Genomic DNA, 19,594 nt, shown 5'->3' on the forward strand with positions numbered 1-19,594 from the left:
ACCCGAACTGTTTCGCCGTGCCGCTTCCATTTACTTCCTTATTACATCGGCCTTAGGGAAGTACCGGCTGCACCTACCGCTGAGGCTGTTACCATACTGCTACTGGTACCCAAAGCTATTATCTCTTCAAATTAAGTGTTTTATTTGTCCTCAAAAGAACAATTGTTCAATTCCATATCGGATATAATGCAATCGCATCTCTGTAATATTACCGACAGTAATATTCTTCTAAACAAAATGATCCTACTTTTCCATTAGAGGGAGTGCCGGCTGATGTACCGCAAAAATCTCGCCCGATCGCTCGCGTTGGCGTTCAGCCTGGCTGGTCAATGCTGATTGATTGAATCGACTTCATATTAGCTCTGCATAGTCGAACTAACTGTCTTTGTGAATGCAGTCTAACAGGGCAGTTTATTATTCAATGTCGGTAATGCTGATCGCAGCCTTTGCGCTGCCCCTACAGTGGGGGGTTTACTAAATAAAGTGAAAATTAGACAACTACAACAGAATTTGATTGCATCCCGCACAGAATGTCTGCTTGTGTTGATGCCAAAAAATTATTAACCTTCAATTATTTGTTTATTTGCCTTGAAAAAAGCATGTTGCGGTTCAAAATTGGTTGCTAATTACAACCTTTGAGCTGCCCTAACATTGGGGGAATTAAGATGCACGGACAACATGCACTGTGGAAGCTATTTCACATTCAGTAAATTAGACGGGTGCGACAAATTTAAATTGCTAGGATGCAACACAGAATGCTTGCTTGCGTTTACAAAAATTATTAACTTTCAATGACTTGTTTATTCGCCTTGAAAAAAGCATTTTGATTTCCGAAATTGGATTTCCTGATGGCAATCTTCATGCTGCCCCAACACGGGGGGAATAATGGCTGTCTGGTGACACACGCTTAGCAAAAACCGCGCTGCTCCTGAGACGTGGTGACCAACCACAGGGCTAGTGCTGCTGCTAAGGAAGGACGACTGCTGTTGTCGCTGTCTAGAACTATTATGAGCGGCTCCGGCTGAAACAGGCTCTTATATAGGCCAAGTAGCATGTTTTCAATTGCAAGGTATATGATCCTGTCGACCGTGCTTGGGAAGCAAGCATATAACGACCAATCAGAGGTCGAATTTTTCGTTTTGACAAGGCTTGACTATTTTCAATAGTACAATAGTGTGAATAATATAATTACAATTATCTTATTTTGGGAAGAATCTTAGAAGATTTTCCAATCTATTGCTGCAAGAACGAAGGAAATCCACCGAATACTAACCGATTTATTAGCATTTGAAATTGGACATATTTTTCACTTTTTTCGGTTTTAGATTTTCATTTCACATCTCTATGTAGCCGAACTTCCTGAGAGAAGTATTCTACTTCAAAATGTAAAGAAACTGAAATTCAAGTTTTATGTGTAACATGGATGAAGTTAGAGCGAATTTGCTTTTATTAGCATATTTTGACGACAAATATATTGTTGTACCGTCAATAGGGATTTAAATTTGTGAGTGAAAACTTTGTTTGCTTTTTTGAGTTTTGTTGTCATTGTAAGTTTCGCCCTTATCACGAAGTAGTCCGGAATTGTTGATTCACGCTAGAAAGAAATGAGATCTTTAGCGTTGCCATCTACACGTGATTCATTTTATTTCGTCGTTTCAGTATTCCGTAAACAATGTAAACTGTCATAACAGGCCGCCTGATTCAGGCGGCGGGAATATGAAGAAGTCTGGATAGATGCAAGTGCAAGTTTGGAGAATCGGTAGAAGAAACATAAAAATTTTAAACAAATTGTTGAATACTGAAATTTGATATCTTCTAGTGTGAACTAATTATTATCGATGGAAACCAAAAAAACACGTTTTAAACAATCGAAACAATGGTTCCCAAAAGAAACCTAAACATAGCGCGGGCCCTATTCGAAAGAGAATCTGGATGGAAACCCAAAGTGTTTAAAAGTGCTTTTCAGCAAGCTGCCTTAGAACTTGCTGAACATGAAATATTGCGAAGGTTACAAACGGAGGATTTATGTAAGGTAAGCTTATTAATTAAAAATATCATGTGTAAATAACAGTCTTTCATTTAGTCTTTAGATGATCTATCGAAAGAAACGGAGTCGGTATTCAACATCGAGCAGAGTTATAATGGGTAAGTTTATCACGAGCTGATGATCAACATGCTTCATTATTTTCTCTTTTATTTGGCTTAGACCTATCCTATCGACCGTAAAGTATAAGTAGTATTTTTTTTTTTTCTAGACAATACGCCGCTACCGTTCAGACGAATAAAAGTGTAAACATATTTGAAGTTAGCACAATGAAAAAAATAGGTACCTAATAGTAATATTTCACCAAATATTTTGCTCAGAAACGTATCCTGCGTCATTCGAGTTGGTTAATTTGTAACAATTTTTTTCTATAGTTGAATACCACACGAATGAAAGGTCGGTTTGGTCGTTGTCGTTTCATCCAGCGAATCACAACATAATCGCATTTGGAACACTTGGAGGGAAAGTATTTGTATACGTTAATGGGGTGAGATCCTTTTACTTCTAGCAATTTTTTCTTCGATTTTATCTAGTTTCGTAAGATCTGACGTGCATACTTACACAACATCTTATTGTTTGTGAATTTGTAATAGAATTCACAAAATATAAATAGTTCAACGACTGACTAATTTTGAATACGTGTTTATTCTAGCAAAAGACTGCTTGTTTGGACGAGCATGCACCAATAGGTTCATTATGTTTCCACCCTGTTGATGATTATTTGGTGCTGACCAGTGGTAACGAGGTCACTTTTTGGGATTGGCAGAGTAACTCAATTATGAACACCGGGACGTATAATGACTGCAAGTGTCGATTTCTTCGAATCACTACTAGTTCTCTGCTGGTTACGGGTATTTCGCAAACAGTTTTATTTGCATCAGCAGGCATAGGTAAAAATTTAGCGACTGTAGAGCCTCAGTATTTGATGGCGTCGTTTCTTAGGACTGTTAATTTTATGCTCGACTCATTGGAGCACGGAGCTACTATGATAGGCAAAAGTTTTAGTACTGAACTTAAGAAGCAGCTTTATTTATGGAACCATCTGTTAAGAACAATTGCCAGCAAACGGGATGAGCTTCGTTGCTTTTTGACTGTTGCTTCAGAAGCCAAATGCACGGTTGGTGAGAACAGAATTGTTTGCAGGAAGTTTAATGTTGATTGATTCACATCTTCATAGAAATCCTACCTCAACACTACACTAGTTGTTTTCAATCGAAGAATTGACAATATTCTTAAAAATTCGGATAGGTGTAAAATGCACAAGTGGCTTCCGTCCGCAACGAGAGATGTCAGCGACGAAAGTATTGACAAATACTGCCATGATCCAATGATATACTTTGAGCGCATTTGCTTCAATTTTGTGGAACAGAGATACAGTGGATACATAAGGTATGATATATTACATAATGTTTTGAGTTCCTAGATTATTTTTTTTTTTGCGAAAAAAAAACCATTTCAATAAGTACACATTAATATGATAATCGATTTAAAAATGTCCCAAACGCTTGAGAAAAGGACAATATGATCAAATTCTAGTCATTTATAAAAGATAGTAGCAAGAATAACATACTAACTGTTGAATAATCAAAAGAAACAATCTGAACTTCTAACAATGAACATTTGGTTATTTTGGTCCTATACGATCAATAATGTTTTAACCTGAATATCCTTTATCGGCCAAAGAAAATTAACCGTTGTGAGGCACGACTTCCGGATGTCCGATTGCAAATGGTTGAAGTCGAAAGGTTGACGAAAAGTTAAGATTCAAACTTAACTTTTCAATAAAACTTCGTCTTACATTTCGCCATCCAGCCTTTATTTTCTAATTTTCTCAAATTAAATTTAAATAACTTGAAAACAGATGCCTTCTCGAAGTTAATTATTATATGCTTTTTAATTTGAAATGACTATTTCAATTTCATAAATTATTGGAATAGAAATAATTTGAAAAATGTCAAAATCATTTTTTTTTTCTAAAACTCAATCTTTATCAAAAAAATATTTTTCATTTCTCCATCCTGGACTCTTTATCAGAAGTTGCGTTATAACTTCAAGTTCAAATTAAAACTAAATTTCCTTCATCTGTGAAAAGTACTCAATTTGCTTAGTCAAACACGTATGCAAGTTTCATTCAAAGAAAAAACAGTCGATTGAATTTTTGCGAATTTACAAGTCATTTTGCATGAAATCGCTCATTCCCGTTTTCGTTCTAATGAATTCAAACGCCTCTTCATTCAAAAAATCACAGGGCACGACCGTTGACGTAGAACTACATAAGGTTGTTTGTTAAATTACTTTTTTTTTATTCTCGCTTATTTACCGTCGGTCTAGTTCCGCCACTGTTGCGCCAATCACCGACGCCCGGGGAGGCGACTCCACCCCGGACCCTAACTCACGACCCGTTGATTAATGGACCGGCGCCAACGGCTTTACTTCCTCATGCGATGGTAGGCGTGATGCCAGAGATTTTTCGCCTCAGAAAATATCCCGGTGTCGGCTAGGATTGAATCTAGACCAGTTGGGTTGGTTGTGAATGGATCACGCCACCCCACAACCATCGACACCTATGTCGGCGGTGGGATTCGAACCCAGGCGTCGAGCGTGGTTGGCGGAGACGTTACCAACCACGCTAGGCCCCCGCTATTGTTAAATTACTTGTATTAATTTTGTTTAAAATGTTGTACAAAAGAGGAATTGAAGTGCTACCGAATTTCACGCGACGCCTCTGGTTTGCACATATAAATACGACTTAATTGGACATGATTAATACAAACACTATATAGCGCAAACAAGTTACAAGTTGTCAGAGTATATATGTTCCGTCCAAATGAGGCAACTTTTCATTGGAGGAAGTGCCGCTGTACAAGATGGCCCTGCCACTATCTCCGCTGATACCCACTGCCACTGCTGTTACTGCAGAGTAAGGAATGTCCTAGTCGCTGTTTAGAACTAATATAACTAGTTCAGGCAGAAATAGGCTCTTTTATAGGCCAAACAGTACATTCTTGATTTACTAGGTCTATAATTCTGTCGACCGTGCTTGGAAAAGTAAGCATTAAGCGACCAATCAGAGGTCAAATACTGCGTTTTAACAAGGATTGATAATTTCAATAGTACAATAGTACAAATAATCAAATTACAATATCAGTGCGTTCTGAACTGTCCTACAGATCAGACGTTTTTTCGGTTGCTTGTGGACAGGTCTTTGACTGCCTATAGCTTCAAAGTTTGTGTTTTGTCAGTGTGTCTTTTAAAGACTACCTGAAAGTTATTTCCCATCAGTCTTTCTCAAGACTACCTACTTTTGAATTTAACATTTGTTTTAACTTTTTTCGTATCAACTGAAATGGCTGGACGGAAAAAGAAACCTCGCATCGCTGCGGGGAGGAAAAGAGAGGCATCTCTTTCTGACACTTCGAGTGTCTGTAGTGACAATCCTTTTGATATTTTGCCTGAGCAAGAAGCTGGTGAAATGGAAGTTACCAATAATGAAACTATACAAAATATAAAATCTTTAAAAAAGGAGAAAGTTCCACCTATTGTGGTAACTATTTCTTCTGAATTTAATATATTCAAAAAGGAACTTTCAACGTTTGTTTCTGACGTTAAAGTTACCTATCAAATTGGCCGTAGAGGTGATTGCCGCTTATTAGCCGACTCAGTAAAGGGTCGTGATCGTCTTGTTCAGTATTTAACTGACAAGATGTACAAATTTTTTACATATGACACCAAGAACGCCAAGCCGTTCAAGGTTGTCTTGAAAGGTCTCACCAACGATCAAACCGTTGATGAGATCAAACTTACTTTAACAGAATTACTTGGCATAGCCCCTAGTAATTCTAATGAAACAAAAATCACGAGGCGAAAACAGTTAGAGAACTGGAATTTCCCTTGTCAATTATTTAATTCATTTTAACCGCAATGAGGTTAACAACTTAAAATTTTTTGAAAAAGCACATGCTTTGTATAATGTGCGTGTAAAGTGGGAAATTTATAGGAAGTATGGCGGAGGTGAAAAGCATATCACCCAATGCCGTACTTGCCTACGTTATGGCCATGGTTCCAAATTCTGTAACATGGACCAAAAATGTCTTAATTGTGGAGACTCTTCTCACAAAAAGGACACATGTCCTGTGAAAGAGAGTAAAAATTTTCGCTGTGCGAATTGTAACGGCAACCATATGTCAAATTTTTATCAATGCCCAGTCCATTTAGCAATTGTTAAGGCAAGGCAAGGTAAACAAAATTCAATTTCTCAATTAAACCCAACTTCAAAACAAAATTCTCCAAGCGTACCAGTGACGCATAGTTTACCTACTCCTTTGCATACCCGTTTAACTTATGCACAGGTTACAGGTAGTTCGAACATTATACCGCCTAGTGTTGGTAGTTCGAAAATGACCGTTAATATGGGTAAGCAAAACACGCTAGAAAATAATTGTACACCTATTACTCCAGCTAATATTGCTGCCGAAAATATTTTTTCTTATGTCAACTGCCTGGGGCCTATTACGACAGGTAAACTTTCTTTTTTGCAACAGGCAATGTTCGATCTTATGAACGCCATGTTGCAGGCAAAATCAATGTTTGAAGCCATTCAAATAGGCACAAATTTTACTATTAAAATTGTTTCTAATTTAAAATTTAGCAATGATTTTAAATAAAACAATTAAAATATTAAATTGGAATGCTCGCTCATTGAAGGCCAATGAGAATGAGCTTTTTAATTTTTGAACAGTAAATAATGTGCATATTGCAATTATTACTGAAACATTTTTGAAACCTAACATTAAATTGAAATATGATCCCAATTACGTGGTTCATAGATATGATAGGATTCAGGGTTCCGGCGGTGGAGTTGCAATTGTTATTCATCGCCGAATCAAACATCGTGCTCTTCCCCATCTTGAGACGAAAGTTATTGAAACTTTGGGAATTGAAGTTCAAACTGAACTTGGGATTTTATTTATTGCCGCAGCATATTTACCATTTCAATGCACACGCGAGCTCAAAAATTATTTTAAAGGTGATTTACAAAAACTCACCAGAAATCGTTCGAAATTTTTCATAATCGGCGATTTTAACGCTAAACATCGTTCATGGAATAATTCTCAAAGTAATTCCAATGGCAAAATTTTATTCAATGATTGTTCTTCAGGATACTATTCTATTTTGTCTCCGAATAGTCCTACATGCTTTTCTTCTGTAAGAAACCCTTCAACAATTGATTTGGTGCTAACAGATCAAAGTCATGTATGTAGTGATTTGATCACACATGCTGACTTTGATTCTGACCATCTTCCAATAACTTTTTCTTTATCACATGAATCAGTTTTAAACCCTATGAGCTCTGTTTTTAATTATAACAAGGCTAATTGGGAAAGATACAAAACTCATATTGAGAGAAATTTCAATAATGAGCTTGATTTGCAAAACGAAGTGAGTATTGATTCCGCTTTGGAAGCATTAAAATGTGCAATTGTTGATGCCAGGAATTATTCTGTTCCAAAGGCTCAAGTGAAATTTGATTCATCAATAATTGACGAAAATCTTCAACTTCTAATTCGTTTGAAAAATGTCCGCAGACGTCAATATCAACGTTCTCGTGACCCTGTTTTTAAAACTATTTATAAAGATTTACAGAAAGAGATTAAACATAGATTTACTCTTCTGAGAAATCAAAATTTTGAGACTAAAGTTGAAAAATTGAAACCATATTCAAAACCATTTTGGAAGCTGTCGAAGATTCTTAAGAAACCTTCAAAGCCTATTCCAGTTTTAAAAGATGGTGAACGTTTTCTTGTATCCAATGAACAAAAGGCTCAAAGACTTGCTCAGCAGTTTGAGAGTGTTCATAACTCAAATTTGAATTTTGTGAGTCCAATTGAAAATGAAGTCACACGTCAATTTGATTTAATTTCTTCCAAGAATTTTTTACCTGCAGAAATAATTGAAACTAACTTGAATGAGATTAAATCAATTATTAAAAATTTCAAAAATATGAAAGCACCTGGTGACGATGGAATCTTTAATATACTAATCAAACATCTCCCTGAGAGCACAATGGAATTTTTAGTGAAAATTTTCAATTGCTGCTTCAAAATTGCATATTTTCCCAAATTATGGAAAAATGCAAAAATTACTCCCATTTTAAAACCGGATAAGAACCCAACTGAAGTTTCAAGTTATCGACCAATCAGTTTGCTTTCTTCAATAAGTAAACTGTTTGAGAGAATTATTCTTAACAGAATGATGTCACACATCAACGAAAATTAAATTTTTGCAAATGAACAGTTTAGATTTCGCCATGGGCATTCCACAACTCATCAATTGCTCAGAGTTACTAATATGATACGAGCTAACAAATCTGAAGGTTATTCCACTGGAGCTGCTCTTTTAGACATAGAAAAAGCATTCGACAGTGTTTGGCATAAAGGTTTGATTGCGAAATTGCAAACTTTTAATTATCCAATTTTCCTAATCAAAATTTAAAAAAATTATCTTACTGATCGAACTCTGCAGGTTGTCTATCAGAATTCAAAATTTGATAGATTTCCTGTCAGAGCAGGTGTACCTCAAGGTTCAGTCTTGGGTCCAGTCCTGTACAACATATTCACTTCAGATCTTCCTGATTTGCCTTCAGGATGCACAAAGTCATTGTTCTGCGATGACACAAGCATTTCCGTAGAGGGAAAAAGTCTTCGTGTCATATGCAGTCGATTGCAGAAAAGTTTAGATATTTTTTCTTCCTACTTGCAAAAGTGGAAAATCTCTCCCAATGCTTCTTAAACTCAAATGATAATTTTTCCGCATAAGCCTAGGGCTTCTTTCCTCAAGCCAAACAATAATCACGTTGTCAAGATGAATGGGGTTATTTTAAGTTGGTCCGACAAGGTTAAGTACTTGGGACTAATTTATGATAAAAAACTTATTTTCAAAGAGCACATTGAGAGTATACAAGCCAAGTGCATCAAATATACGAGATGTTTATATCCTCTCATTAACAGGAATTCTAAACTTTGTTTAAAGAACAAACTTTTGATTTACAAACAAATTTTTAGACCAGCAATGCTTTATGCTGTACCGATCTGGTCAAGTTGCTGTTCAACAAGGAAGAAAACGCTCCAAAGGATTCAGAATAAAATTCTGAAAATGATTTTGAAGCGTCCTCCTTGGTTTGGTACACTCGAATTACATAGACTTACTGGTGTTGAACCATTAGAAGCTATGTCAAATAAAATTATTAACAATTTTCGACGAAAATCGTTGCAATCCTCAATTGCTACGATAAGCTCTCTTTATAGCCAATAAGTTAGCAATTAAGTTAGTTGTAAGTTTACTTCCCCTTTTCTGACAAGTAGGTTTAAATCCCTACGAATGATAAGTCCTAATTGCGAAAGCAAACAAATCCTAACAATTGAAATTACAAATTTCTAACAGTGTTGAGAAGTCACCATTTGTGATTGGACACACATACTCATTATTTACTAATATTTATCATAAATACTTAAGCTACTAACAAATCCCCCCTTAAAAAAAAAATCACAGGAAGGTTGTATGCAAAGCCACGACCGCAAGGTTGAAGTAGAATACTTTTAAAAGAAAGATAACCCGGCTGCTTGCGTGTCAGTCATTTTTTCTAGTAAATAAACGTTGACCGTTCATTGGCAGTATTGTAATTTCATTTTGTTTGATATTTTGAATGAAGTGTATTGAATATTTTTAAAATTTTGCGCAAATGAGCAGTTGAAGTGCTGCCGAATTGTAATATGCACATTAAATACGACAGGCTACAGGCTACAGTTATGCAGAACGCGAATGACGGCGCGATGCGATTCGCCTTACGTGGTGAAATGTACAGCTCTTTTTACGGCGTAGTAGAGCTATACATTTCAACACATTTCGTCTTGCCGAATCGCATCGCGCCGTCATTTGCGTTCTGCATCACCGTAGCCAAACACTAAGCGACGCAAACACGTAATAATAGGCAGAGTATGCATGTAGATGAAGATAATTAACTTTGGATTATAGCGAAAATATTAACTCTTCAAATATTCATTTGTGTTCTTCAAATTTCAGTTGTTCAGTTTAATATCTGATTAAATATCTGTTTAATATCTGATGAAGGCTCTTATTTAGGCCAAATAATGCATTATTCAATTTACTAGGTCCATAACTCTGTCGACCGTGCTTGGGAAAGCAATCGTATAACGACCAATCAGAGGTCGAATTTTGTGTTTTAACGAGGCTTAAGAATTTTCAATAGTACAATAGTTCGAATAAAAAAAATGCAATTTCCTGCATTTGGTAGGAATCTTAGAAGATTTTCTAATCGATTGCTGCAAACACGGAGAAAATCCATCGAAAACCAACCGATTTCTTAGCATTTGAAATTGGATATATTTTTCACTTTTTTCGGTTTTAGATTTTCATTTCACATCCCTATGTAGCCGAACTTCCTGAGAGAAGTATTCTACTTCAAAGACAATTTCCACGTGTTGGTACGTGCTGGAGCACGAAATCTATGTCTGTGATAGGGAACCTTCACGTTCAGAAACGCGTCTGATAATGCGGTAAAATTTTTAATGTCTTTTTGTGCAAATTATTGTACTCAGACAAAAACCTGTTTTGAATTGGATGAGGTTTTAGTGAATAAACGTTAACCGTTTGTTATTCAAAGTTGGTTATGCTGAGCGCAGCCTTTGCGCTGCCCCTACAGTGGGGGGTTTACTAAATAAAGTGAAAATTAGACAACTACAACAGAATTTAAATGCATCCCGCACAGAATGTCTGCTTGTGTTGATGCCAGAAAATTGTTAACCTTCAATTATTTTTTAACTCGCCTTGAAAAAAGCATGTTGCGGCTCAAAATCGGTTGCTAATTACAACCTTTGAGCTGCCTTAACATTGGGGGAATAAAGATACACGGACAACATGCACTGTGGAAGCTATTTCACATTCAGTAAATTAGACGGATGCGACATTTTTAAATTGCTAGGATGCAACACAGAATGCTTGTTTGCGTTGACAAAAATTATTAACTTTCAATGACTTGTTTATTTGCCTTGAAAAAGGCATTTTGATTTCCGAAATTGGATTTCCTGATGGCAATCTTCATGCTGCCCCAACACGGGGGGAATAGTGGCTGTCTGGCGACACACGCTGAGAAGAACCGCGCTGCTCCTGAGACGTGGTGACCAACCACAGGGCTAGTGCTGCTGCTAAGGAAGGACGACTGCTGTTGTCGCTGTCTAGAACTATTATGAGCGGCTCCGGCTGAAACAGGCTCTTATATAGGCCAAATAGCATGTTTTCAATTGCAAGGTATATGATCCTGTCGACCGTGCTTGGGAAGCAAGCATATAACGACCAATCAGAGGTCGAATTTTTCGTTTTGACAAGGCTTGACTATATTCAATAGTACAACAGTGTGAATAATAAAATTACAATTATCTTACTTTGGGAAGAATCTTAGAAGATTTTCCAATCTATTGCTGCAAGAACGAAGGAAATCCATCGAATACTAACCGATTTATTAGCATTTGAAATTGGACATATTTTTCACTTTTTTCGGTTTTAGATTTTCATTTCACATCCCTATGTAGCCGAACTTTCTGAGAGAAGTATTCTACTTCAAAAAATCAAATTACAATATTCTGCATTTGGGCGAATTCTAAGATGATTTTCCAATCGATTGCTGCAGGAATGAAGTAATTCCATTGCAAACTAACCGACTCATTAGCATTTGGAATTGGACATAGTTTGCACTTTTTTCATTTCTAGATTTTCATTTTACATCCCTATGTAGCCGATTTTCCTGAGGAACATAGTTCTACGTCAAGACGGGAATAGCACTTTCCAATTCATTCAAATCGATCTTTTCGAATGGGGCCGTGAGCAAGAATAAGGGCAAAGTATTTCGAAAATAGAAGGTATGCTTAAGGGGTTATGATATGGGAATGGGAGCGAAAAATAGTAAGCGTAGAAAAATTTTCCATTTTTAACAACGGCTATTACCCGTTAGCATTCAAGTTCATTAAGCAGACAATGTGTGCAGCAGGGGAAGCGAAAAATAAGCGAACTGAAAACATTTCTTTATCTTTTTATGGAAAAATATACCGCATCCCGACAGGACTTGAACCCGCAATCTCCCTGTCTCCGGCATGGTGTTTTGACCAATTAAACTACGGGGGACGGTGGTACTGTTCTACAATCTATATGCGTATCACATTCAACTGCCGACTTATTCTATAGCTCATCCCTAACTACACGCACTGCTGTGCAAGCGTTATTTATACAACTGAAAGGAATGTCTCATCACACACAGAAGAGTCAGCTGATGCTGATAACTCTTAAAGACCTGTGTGATCGAGACCAAAGTCAGTCTGAGTCGTGCTTGCAAGTGTGACACAACAACGGAAGGTGCTCCGTAGGGCTAAATTATTTCGAACTAAATTTCTATTTTTAACAACGGCTATTACCCGTTAACATTTAAGTTCATAAAGCAGACAATGTGTGCAGCATTCCCCACGAGTTGCATCAGCGTGGTTTATCCGCCTCCGCCATGATCCATCTTACATCTGCACTCCACCACAGATGGTACGCAGTACCTTTCGTTCGAAAACCTCAAAGGCGCGCCGGTCGTCCACGAGCATGGTCCAGGTTTCGTGGCCTTAGAGGACTATCGGTGTTTTGTAGATTGTTACCTTCGTGCGGTGGCGGATTTTATTCGAGCGGAGCGTCTTCCGGAGTAAAAAGTAGGCACGATTTCCTGTCATAAGGCTGCGACGAATTTCTCTGCTGGTGTTGTTGTCAGCAATATAATATGCTGCCTCGCTATTTGTGTGATCGAATTGATAGAGGAAGTGATTTTCATAGGTACAACACTAGAAACGCGGATGATGCTAGAACACCACATTTTTTATTCGGAAGATCACAGAACTCTCTGTTGTACAAAGGAATAAACTTTTTCAATTCGATGCCAAGACAAGTAAAACGTTCAGCAACAATGGCGGTTCAATTCCTAACCAAGTCCAGATAATTTTCGGGTTGGAAACGTTCTGGATGAGCCTTGGATCAATGTTATTGAAAAATCGTTTATTTTTTATTTATTTTCAAATTATTGGTATTCTTTTGAAGGGTTACTATGTCTGTATTAATAACCAGTCCGTTATTTGTTTGTCAACTGGTTACATTGTATGACTCTATATAATATCTTACTTAGATAAATCGACCAGCTCAAACCGATGTAGGGGTATGAGGTGGGACCATCATCATCAAGCAGTCACCAGTGAGCCCAGGTACACGAATTCGTCTATCACCTCGATTTCATCACCGCTAATATGAATTCGTGGCGGGAGGTTTATACTGTCTTCTCTGGAACCTCTTCCTCTCATGTACTTAGTTGGCGATGCGTTTATGGCCTGTCCAATTCGTCCCGCTTCAGCCTTTAGTCTGATGTACGTCTCAAGGGTTCGTGCTACAATATCAATGTCATGAAGCCAAAGAGCTGAACAGACCTTCTAAATATCGTGCCACTCGTGTCGTACCAGCCCTACGTATCACATCTTCCAAAGTGATGTTGAATAGCAAGCACGATAATCAATCACCTTGCCGTAACCTTCTTCGAGATTCGAAGGGACTCGAGAGTGTCCCCTAAACTCGAAATACGCACATCGCCCGATCCATCGTCGACTTGACCAACCGTTTCAGTTTATTCGGAAAACCGTAATCGTGCATAATCTGCCATAGCTGTTCCCGATCGATTGTGTCGTATGCCGATTAAAAATCGATGAACAAATGATGTGTGGGCACGTTATACTCACGGCACTTTTGTAGGACCTGCCGTACCGCGAATATTTGATCCGTGGTGGCGCGGGCACCCATGAATACCGCTTGGTACTGCCCCACGAATTGTCTTGCAAACGGTGATAGTCGACGGCACAGAATTTGAGAGAGTATCTTGTAGGCGGTTTTCAGCAACGTGATTGCGTGGTAGTTGCAGCAATCCAACTTGTCGCCTTTTTTGTAGATGGGGCACACTGTACCCGCCATCCACTCCTCCGGTACTACCTCCTCCTCCCAAATCTTGGCAATAACCCAGTGTAGCGCCTTAGCCAGTGATTCACCACCGTGTTTTAACAGCTCGCTGGGGAGTTAGTCAGCTTCAGCGGCTTTATTGTTTTTCAACCGACCGATCTACTCTCTAACCTCCTGGTCAGGGGCTGGAATTCTGCCGTCATCTGCGCGTACACCGAGATCTACCACTCCGTCGTCATCCTCTACTACATCGCCATTGATAAGATGCTCATTTTTTTACTCAAACAACATTTATTTGACACGGCAGGCGCAATACATATTAATGTTTTACGTAGCAAATTATTTCTAATGTCTTACTTTATAAAGTATCTTAGAAACTAAAAGCAAATTTTTTATTCTCGCTGCCCACTACGAGCTGAAATTAAATCTAATCAAAACAGCATGATTGTCCAGTGATTTGTTGTTGGATGAGTATTTTGATGTTCTTGAATTGGCCGTAATTAAGCAGCACGGATGGCTTGCAGTTTTAGGGCCCTGAGGATATCATGCGGGGTCTGGTCGCTAGTTCCGGATTCGAGGTACAAACATGTTCTTGCCGTTTTGTTGGATGAAGGCGAAAGAGGATGGGATTAGACTGGGGCATGGATGGAATTCTGGAAAATGTATATATGGGACATTTAGGGTAGGTCACGGCTCGCCAAGACATCAGTAACAGGAACAGATGGTAGTCTACTCCAGCCTGAAGGAAAACTATCAATTTAGACCTGGCGTCACAGGACTGGTGATGTACAGGACATGGCCAAACAATAAGCTCTATGTCGTAATAACCTTCACCACAAGCACAGATACAATAATAACTATTGTACTATTGAAAAAGTGCTTCCGGAGTCGGGATGATGCTTGACTCCCTTCGACCTCAGACGCCATTTTGAAATCCATGGATGCAGGTCCCTGAAAAAATGACAAGAGACCACCTAAAATGTTTCCAGAATCGAGATTCGAGTTTTAAAACTCACTAGGGCATTGGATTCATTTGGCAGAGGTTGGTTCGGCTGGTTTTGCATAAGACTGTTGTAAAAGACCATCCAAAGTAGTCCGATACCTTACACTTTTCAGCAGGCGTTACTATACAAATTTTTCGCCTCACCCTCGGTTGTCGGTGCACGAAGCTAAACTGCTGTTCATAGCTATTGACAAATTGCATATACGGGTAGGTGAAAAAATCAGTTCCGTTTTCGAGCACATTTTTTCTAGCACTTTTAAACCGAGGAGAAAGGTTTTGCTTCTCACTCGTTTTGCAACACTGCTTGCGGTTTCTGTAAATCAGCATAAAATTACCAAATATGGGCATTTCTGGAATCAAAATGATGTTTTTTTTCTTCACATATCATTTATTTGACACGGCACAAATACAATTTAATGTTTAACGACGCCAATTATATCTGGTGACTTACTTTCTAAAGTGTCTTAAAAACTAAAAGCAAATCTTTTATCCTCGCTGCCGACTACGAGCTGAAATTAAGTGTTTTGTTGTTAAATGGGCGTCGGATGATCTTCGAATGGCCATGAATATATGCAGTATGTATGGTATGTTCTGCTGAGCCACGATGTCATGAGCTGGGACAGGGGCTTGTAATCCTCGGGTTCTGGCCGGAGGCATTGTGCGGGGTCTAGTTGCTGGTTATGTGCTTGAGGTTTAAACGTGTTCTTGTCGTTTTGTTGGGTGTAGGCGGAGGGGAACGGGACTAGACTGGGGCATGGATGAAGTTTAGGAAAAGTATATAAGGGACATGTAGGGTAGGTCCAGTGGCGTAGCTATGGTTTGGTGGGCCTGGTGTGGTAATTGGTCTTAATAAATATCACCGTTTGTTGCGCCCACTTTAGCCAAAGAGTCCGCTTTCCCGCCCGGTATCGAGCAGTGAGAAGGGACCCACACTAAGGTAATCTGAGAAAATTTTTCGGATATAGCAAAAATGATGGGTTAACGAAGTTAATTTTTGGTTTCCGGTGTCCAGTACTATCAATCAGTATATGAGCAATTCTCGCTGAAACTAGGCCACTAGGTGCACAAGGGCTTTCAAATTTGATATAAATGCACATAGTTATTAGGAATAGAGAAAAAATGATAATGCCATTTTTATTTGATCGAATTTGTTGACCCCTTGGTCACCAAGGGGTGGAACAGTTTTCAGAAAAGTTGAAATTTTAGCAATTCTTGGTGTATTATTCGAGCTATATCTCTAAAATTCGTTATGTAAAGTACTATAAGTAGAACTTTTCTGTAAAGAGGAATGATAGGGCTTTCATTTGAAGTGATCGGAATTCAGGCCGTCATCTTGGATTATATCAGAAAAATGCAATTTTGACCGTGTTCGCAACTACCGATTTTCGATCTGAGACCAGCATTGGGAAGCTGAGAAAAAATTCTATAAGATGCAAGAAAAAAATTTGGTGAGCATCAGTGTTAACCCATCAATTGAAGCTATTTTCCAGGCTGAGTTTCAAGATATTCATCGTACATCGCGCGATCAACGTAGTAACCTGTCTACTGAGACCAAGATGCACATGTTATGTCCATATATGTCCCCCAAGCAGCACACATTGTTGCAATGAAGTAAATGCATCTCTCAACGCAGCATTCAAAGATTGTAATAATTCGCATCCGTTACTTTTATTCAAAATTTGGTGAGCATCAGTGTTAACCCATCAATTCAAGCTATTTTCCAGGCTGAGTTTCAAAATATTCATCGTACATCGCGCGATCAACGTAGTAACCTGTCTACTGAGACCAAGATGCACATGTTATGTCCATATATGTCCATATATCATAATCGATTGGTGCTACAACTAGTACGCCACTACTGTTTTTTTAAGTTTAGTGAGAATAATGAGTACAATACTAGCATGTGTGATACTAACAAAGCGATAGATTTTTTTAAACTGAGCAGTTCCACAAAAAATGTCCCAGTTTTAATATTTTATTTAAATTGTCATTTTTAATTTGGCTGAAACTCTGCATAGACGTTTCTATAGGCAAAAGATGCCATTCTGTTCCAATGGTTTAATATTTTGCAACACGACTCATTTTTGAGAAGCTATCGAAAAATGCTATTTTGGGAAAATAAAAAAAATTCTTTTACAACACTTTATAAAAGGCGCGTGAATAATTACGAAGTAAAAACATTTTTTGCACGGTAAATTTTGAATCGCAGGTAGAATTACTGCCTATCAGAAGCGTAAGTAGAAAAAAAAATCGATATATTTGAGGTTTTTTATAATATGTGTAGTTATATGAATTTTCGCGACACCATCACCGAAGAATAATGAGAGTAAAGGTAAACAAACTAAATTTTGTTTCTCCTCTCTTTTCTTCCTATACTGCAGCGACTATCGATGCAGATGATGATTTCACATAACACTGTTTGTTTCATATAGGCTCCACCTCTTGCGCTTTTTCGGTTTTTTACAAGTTGAATAAAAGTAACGGATGCGAATTATTACAATCTTTGAATGCTGCGTTGAGAGATGCATTTGCTTCATTGCAACAATGTGTGCTGCTTGGGGGACATATATGGACATAACATGTGCATCTACTTGGTCTTAGTAGACAGGTTACTACGTTGATCGCGCGATGTACGATGAATATTTTGAAACTCAGCCTGGAAAATAGCTTCAATTGATGGGTTAACACTGATGCTCACCAAATTTTTTTCTTGCATCTTATAGAATTTTTTCTCAGCTTTCCAATGCTGGTCTCAGATCGAAAATCGGTAGTTGCGAACACGGTCAAAATTGCATATTTCTGATGTAATCCAAGATGGCGGCCAAATTCAAGATGGCGGCTTAAATTCTGATCACTTCAAATGAAAGCCCTATCATTCCTCATTACAGAAAAGTGCTACTTGTAGTACTTTACAAAACGAATTTTAGAGATATAGCTCAAATAATACATCAGGAACTGCTAAAATTTCAACTTTTCTGAAAACTGTTTCGCCCCTTGGTGACCAAGGGGTCAACAAATTCGATCAAACAAAAATTGCATTGTCATTTTTTCTCTATTTCTAAGAACTATGTGCATTTATATCAAATTCGAAAGACCTTGTGCATCAAGTGGCCTAATTTCAGCGAGAATTGCTCATATACATGTCAACATAGTTTATCATCTTTTTTACAGATACATATTCGACTTATCTCTAGTAAAAAGCATGTTGTATAAGGTTTTTAAACTATATTGGAATTTTGGTTTTCAAACGTCTCTGTTAGAGAACTGGCAAGAATCTGATATTCCGATTGAAAGTTTTACAATCTCGCGCAATCCCGGAGCAAGAAATCAATTTATCCTTCAAGCATGGGATTTAGGATGTCACCAAGACGCCAGTGATTTGCCAGATTTTAAGGAAGGTTAGTAATCGATTTTATTTGTTGACCGCAATAATATTCTTTTTCTTCTGAACTTAAACAGATTGGAAAAATGTAATAACAATTTGTTCAATTAACAATGACTCGAATGTTTCCATCTCTCAATGCGAGCAGTTTATAGCATCGGTTCGGCTTAAAGATGTAAAAGAACTAGGTGCGAGAGAACTTGTTTCAAATTTTGTTCATAATTTTAATATTGAGTTTCTTTTCTAATTCAGAGGTACGCAGCATAAACCGCACAAACTTCGGTGAATGCATGTTTGTATTCAAGTTTGTTGCCAATTTTGTGTCCCTTTCATTTTCGCCATCTGGTAGACATATCGTAATTGGCTTACGATGTAAAAAAGGACTCAAGTTTGCCTACATACTTGATAAAGACACAAGATGGAGAATAGGAGTCAACTCCTATCCTGAAGCTGATGGTACCGAGTGCCAGGACTCTGGAACGTCGTCCTCAAATGGTAAATATTATGTTTAACTTGTCTCATAGATTAGGTCATATGTCAAAAATTTAACGATTGTTTAATAGAACTGGTCGGCTTAAGGCTATGTCTTCCAAAGGAGTCAAAAAACTACAAAGAAATTAACTGTATCAAGTGGGCGGCTCTTCCAGGGTATGGATTACTCATTGGACCTAAATCAAAATTTATACAGATTTGTCGATAATTTTAAAAAAATAAATAATTTTTGAAATCGTGTATTCATTTATTTAGCCTATTTCCTCGATCTCAATATCACCCGCCATTTGGCTCCCACAAATAAAATTGATTACATTGGAAGTCCAACATTTAGAAAGAAATTTTTCATTATTACCGCTGTGCTCTCAATTCCATCTATCATTCGCGATAGCAACAACGTAAATACTGCTGTATAAACGCAATGTTTTTGTTTAAGCCAAACGATAAACCCTATTTTACGTATTTTGACATTCGACGTGGTTTGGCATTGTAATCTGAATGTAAGGATATTAAGCCGTATGAATAAAAGCGTTTGCTTTACTCATATCGTGCAAATCTTACGGGAGAAGCAGAGTAACTTCTTTTATTCATACGGCCTATTGATTTCGGTATACATGACACAGGGTAGACGGTC

General features: G+C 37.8%; 1 protein-coding gene across 2 annotated transcripts; it reads left to right on the plus strand.

Moving 5' to 3' along the window:
• The first annotated feature begins 1,608 nt into the window (after positions 1 to 1,608).
• On the plus strand, positions 1,609 to 19,210 carry LOC129730627 (activating molecule in BECN1-regulated autophagy protein 1-like). 2 transcript variants are annotated; one of them, XM_055690105.1, is made up of 11 exons: positions 1,609 to 1,759; positions 1,820 to 2,032; positions 2,084 to 2,145; positions 2,256 to 2,326; positions 2,419 to 2,531; positions 2,697 to 3,161; positions 3,222 to 3,433; positions 18,258 to 18,484; positions 18,546 to 18,656; positions 18,721 to 18,963; positions 19,032 to 19,210. In XM_055690105.1, exons 2-11 carry the CDS (start codon positions 1,877 to 1,879, stop codon positions 19,166 to 19,168), a joined length of 1,797 nt encoding a protein of 598 aa, XP_055546080.1. In that variant the 5' UTR covers positions 1,609 to 1,759; positions 1,820 to 1,876; the 3' UTR covers positions 19,169 to 19,210. The 2 variants fall into 2 exon arrangements, with proteins under 2 accessions (XP_055546080.1, XP_055546081.1); XM_055690106.1 differs by lacking the exon at positions 1,609 to 1,759 and having other exon boundaries at positions 1,842 to 2,027.
• The last annotated feature ends 384 nt before the right edge of the window (positions 19,211 to 19,594 follow it).

This window comes from Wyeomyia smithii, chromosome 3, assembly GCF_029784165.1.
Source record: "Wyeomyia smithii strain HCP4-BCI-WySm-NY-G18 chromosome 3, ASM2978416v1, whole genome shotgun sequence".
Taxonomy (NCBI): Eukaryota; Metazoa; Arthropoda; class Insecta; order Diptera; family Culicidae; genus Wyeomyia; species Wyeomyia smithii.

What these genes read in the sequence shown, in the direction of transcription:
- LOC129730627 (XM_055690105.1), top strand. Translation starts at nt 1,877, where the DNA reads ATGGTTCCCAAAAGAAACCTAAACATAGCGCGGGCCCTATTCGAAAGA. An exon ending in TTTGCCAGATTTTAAGGAAG is followed by an intron (nt 18,485 to 18,545) that starts GTTAGTAATCGA and finishes GAACTTAAACAG; the next exon opens with ATTGGAAAAATGTAATAACA. An exon ending in TGGAACGTCGTCCTCAAATG is followed by an intron (nt 18,964 to 19,031) that starts GTAAATATTATG and finishes ATTGTTTAATAG; the next exon opens with AACTGGTCGGCTTAAGGCTA.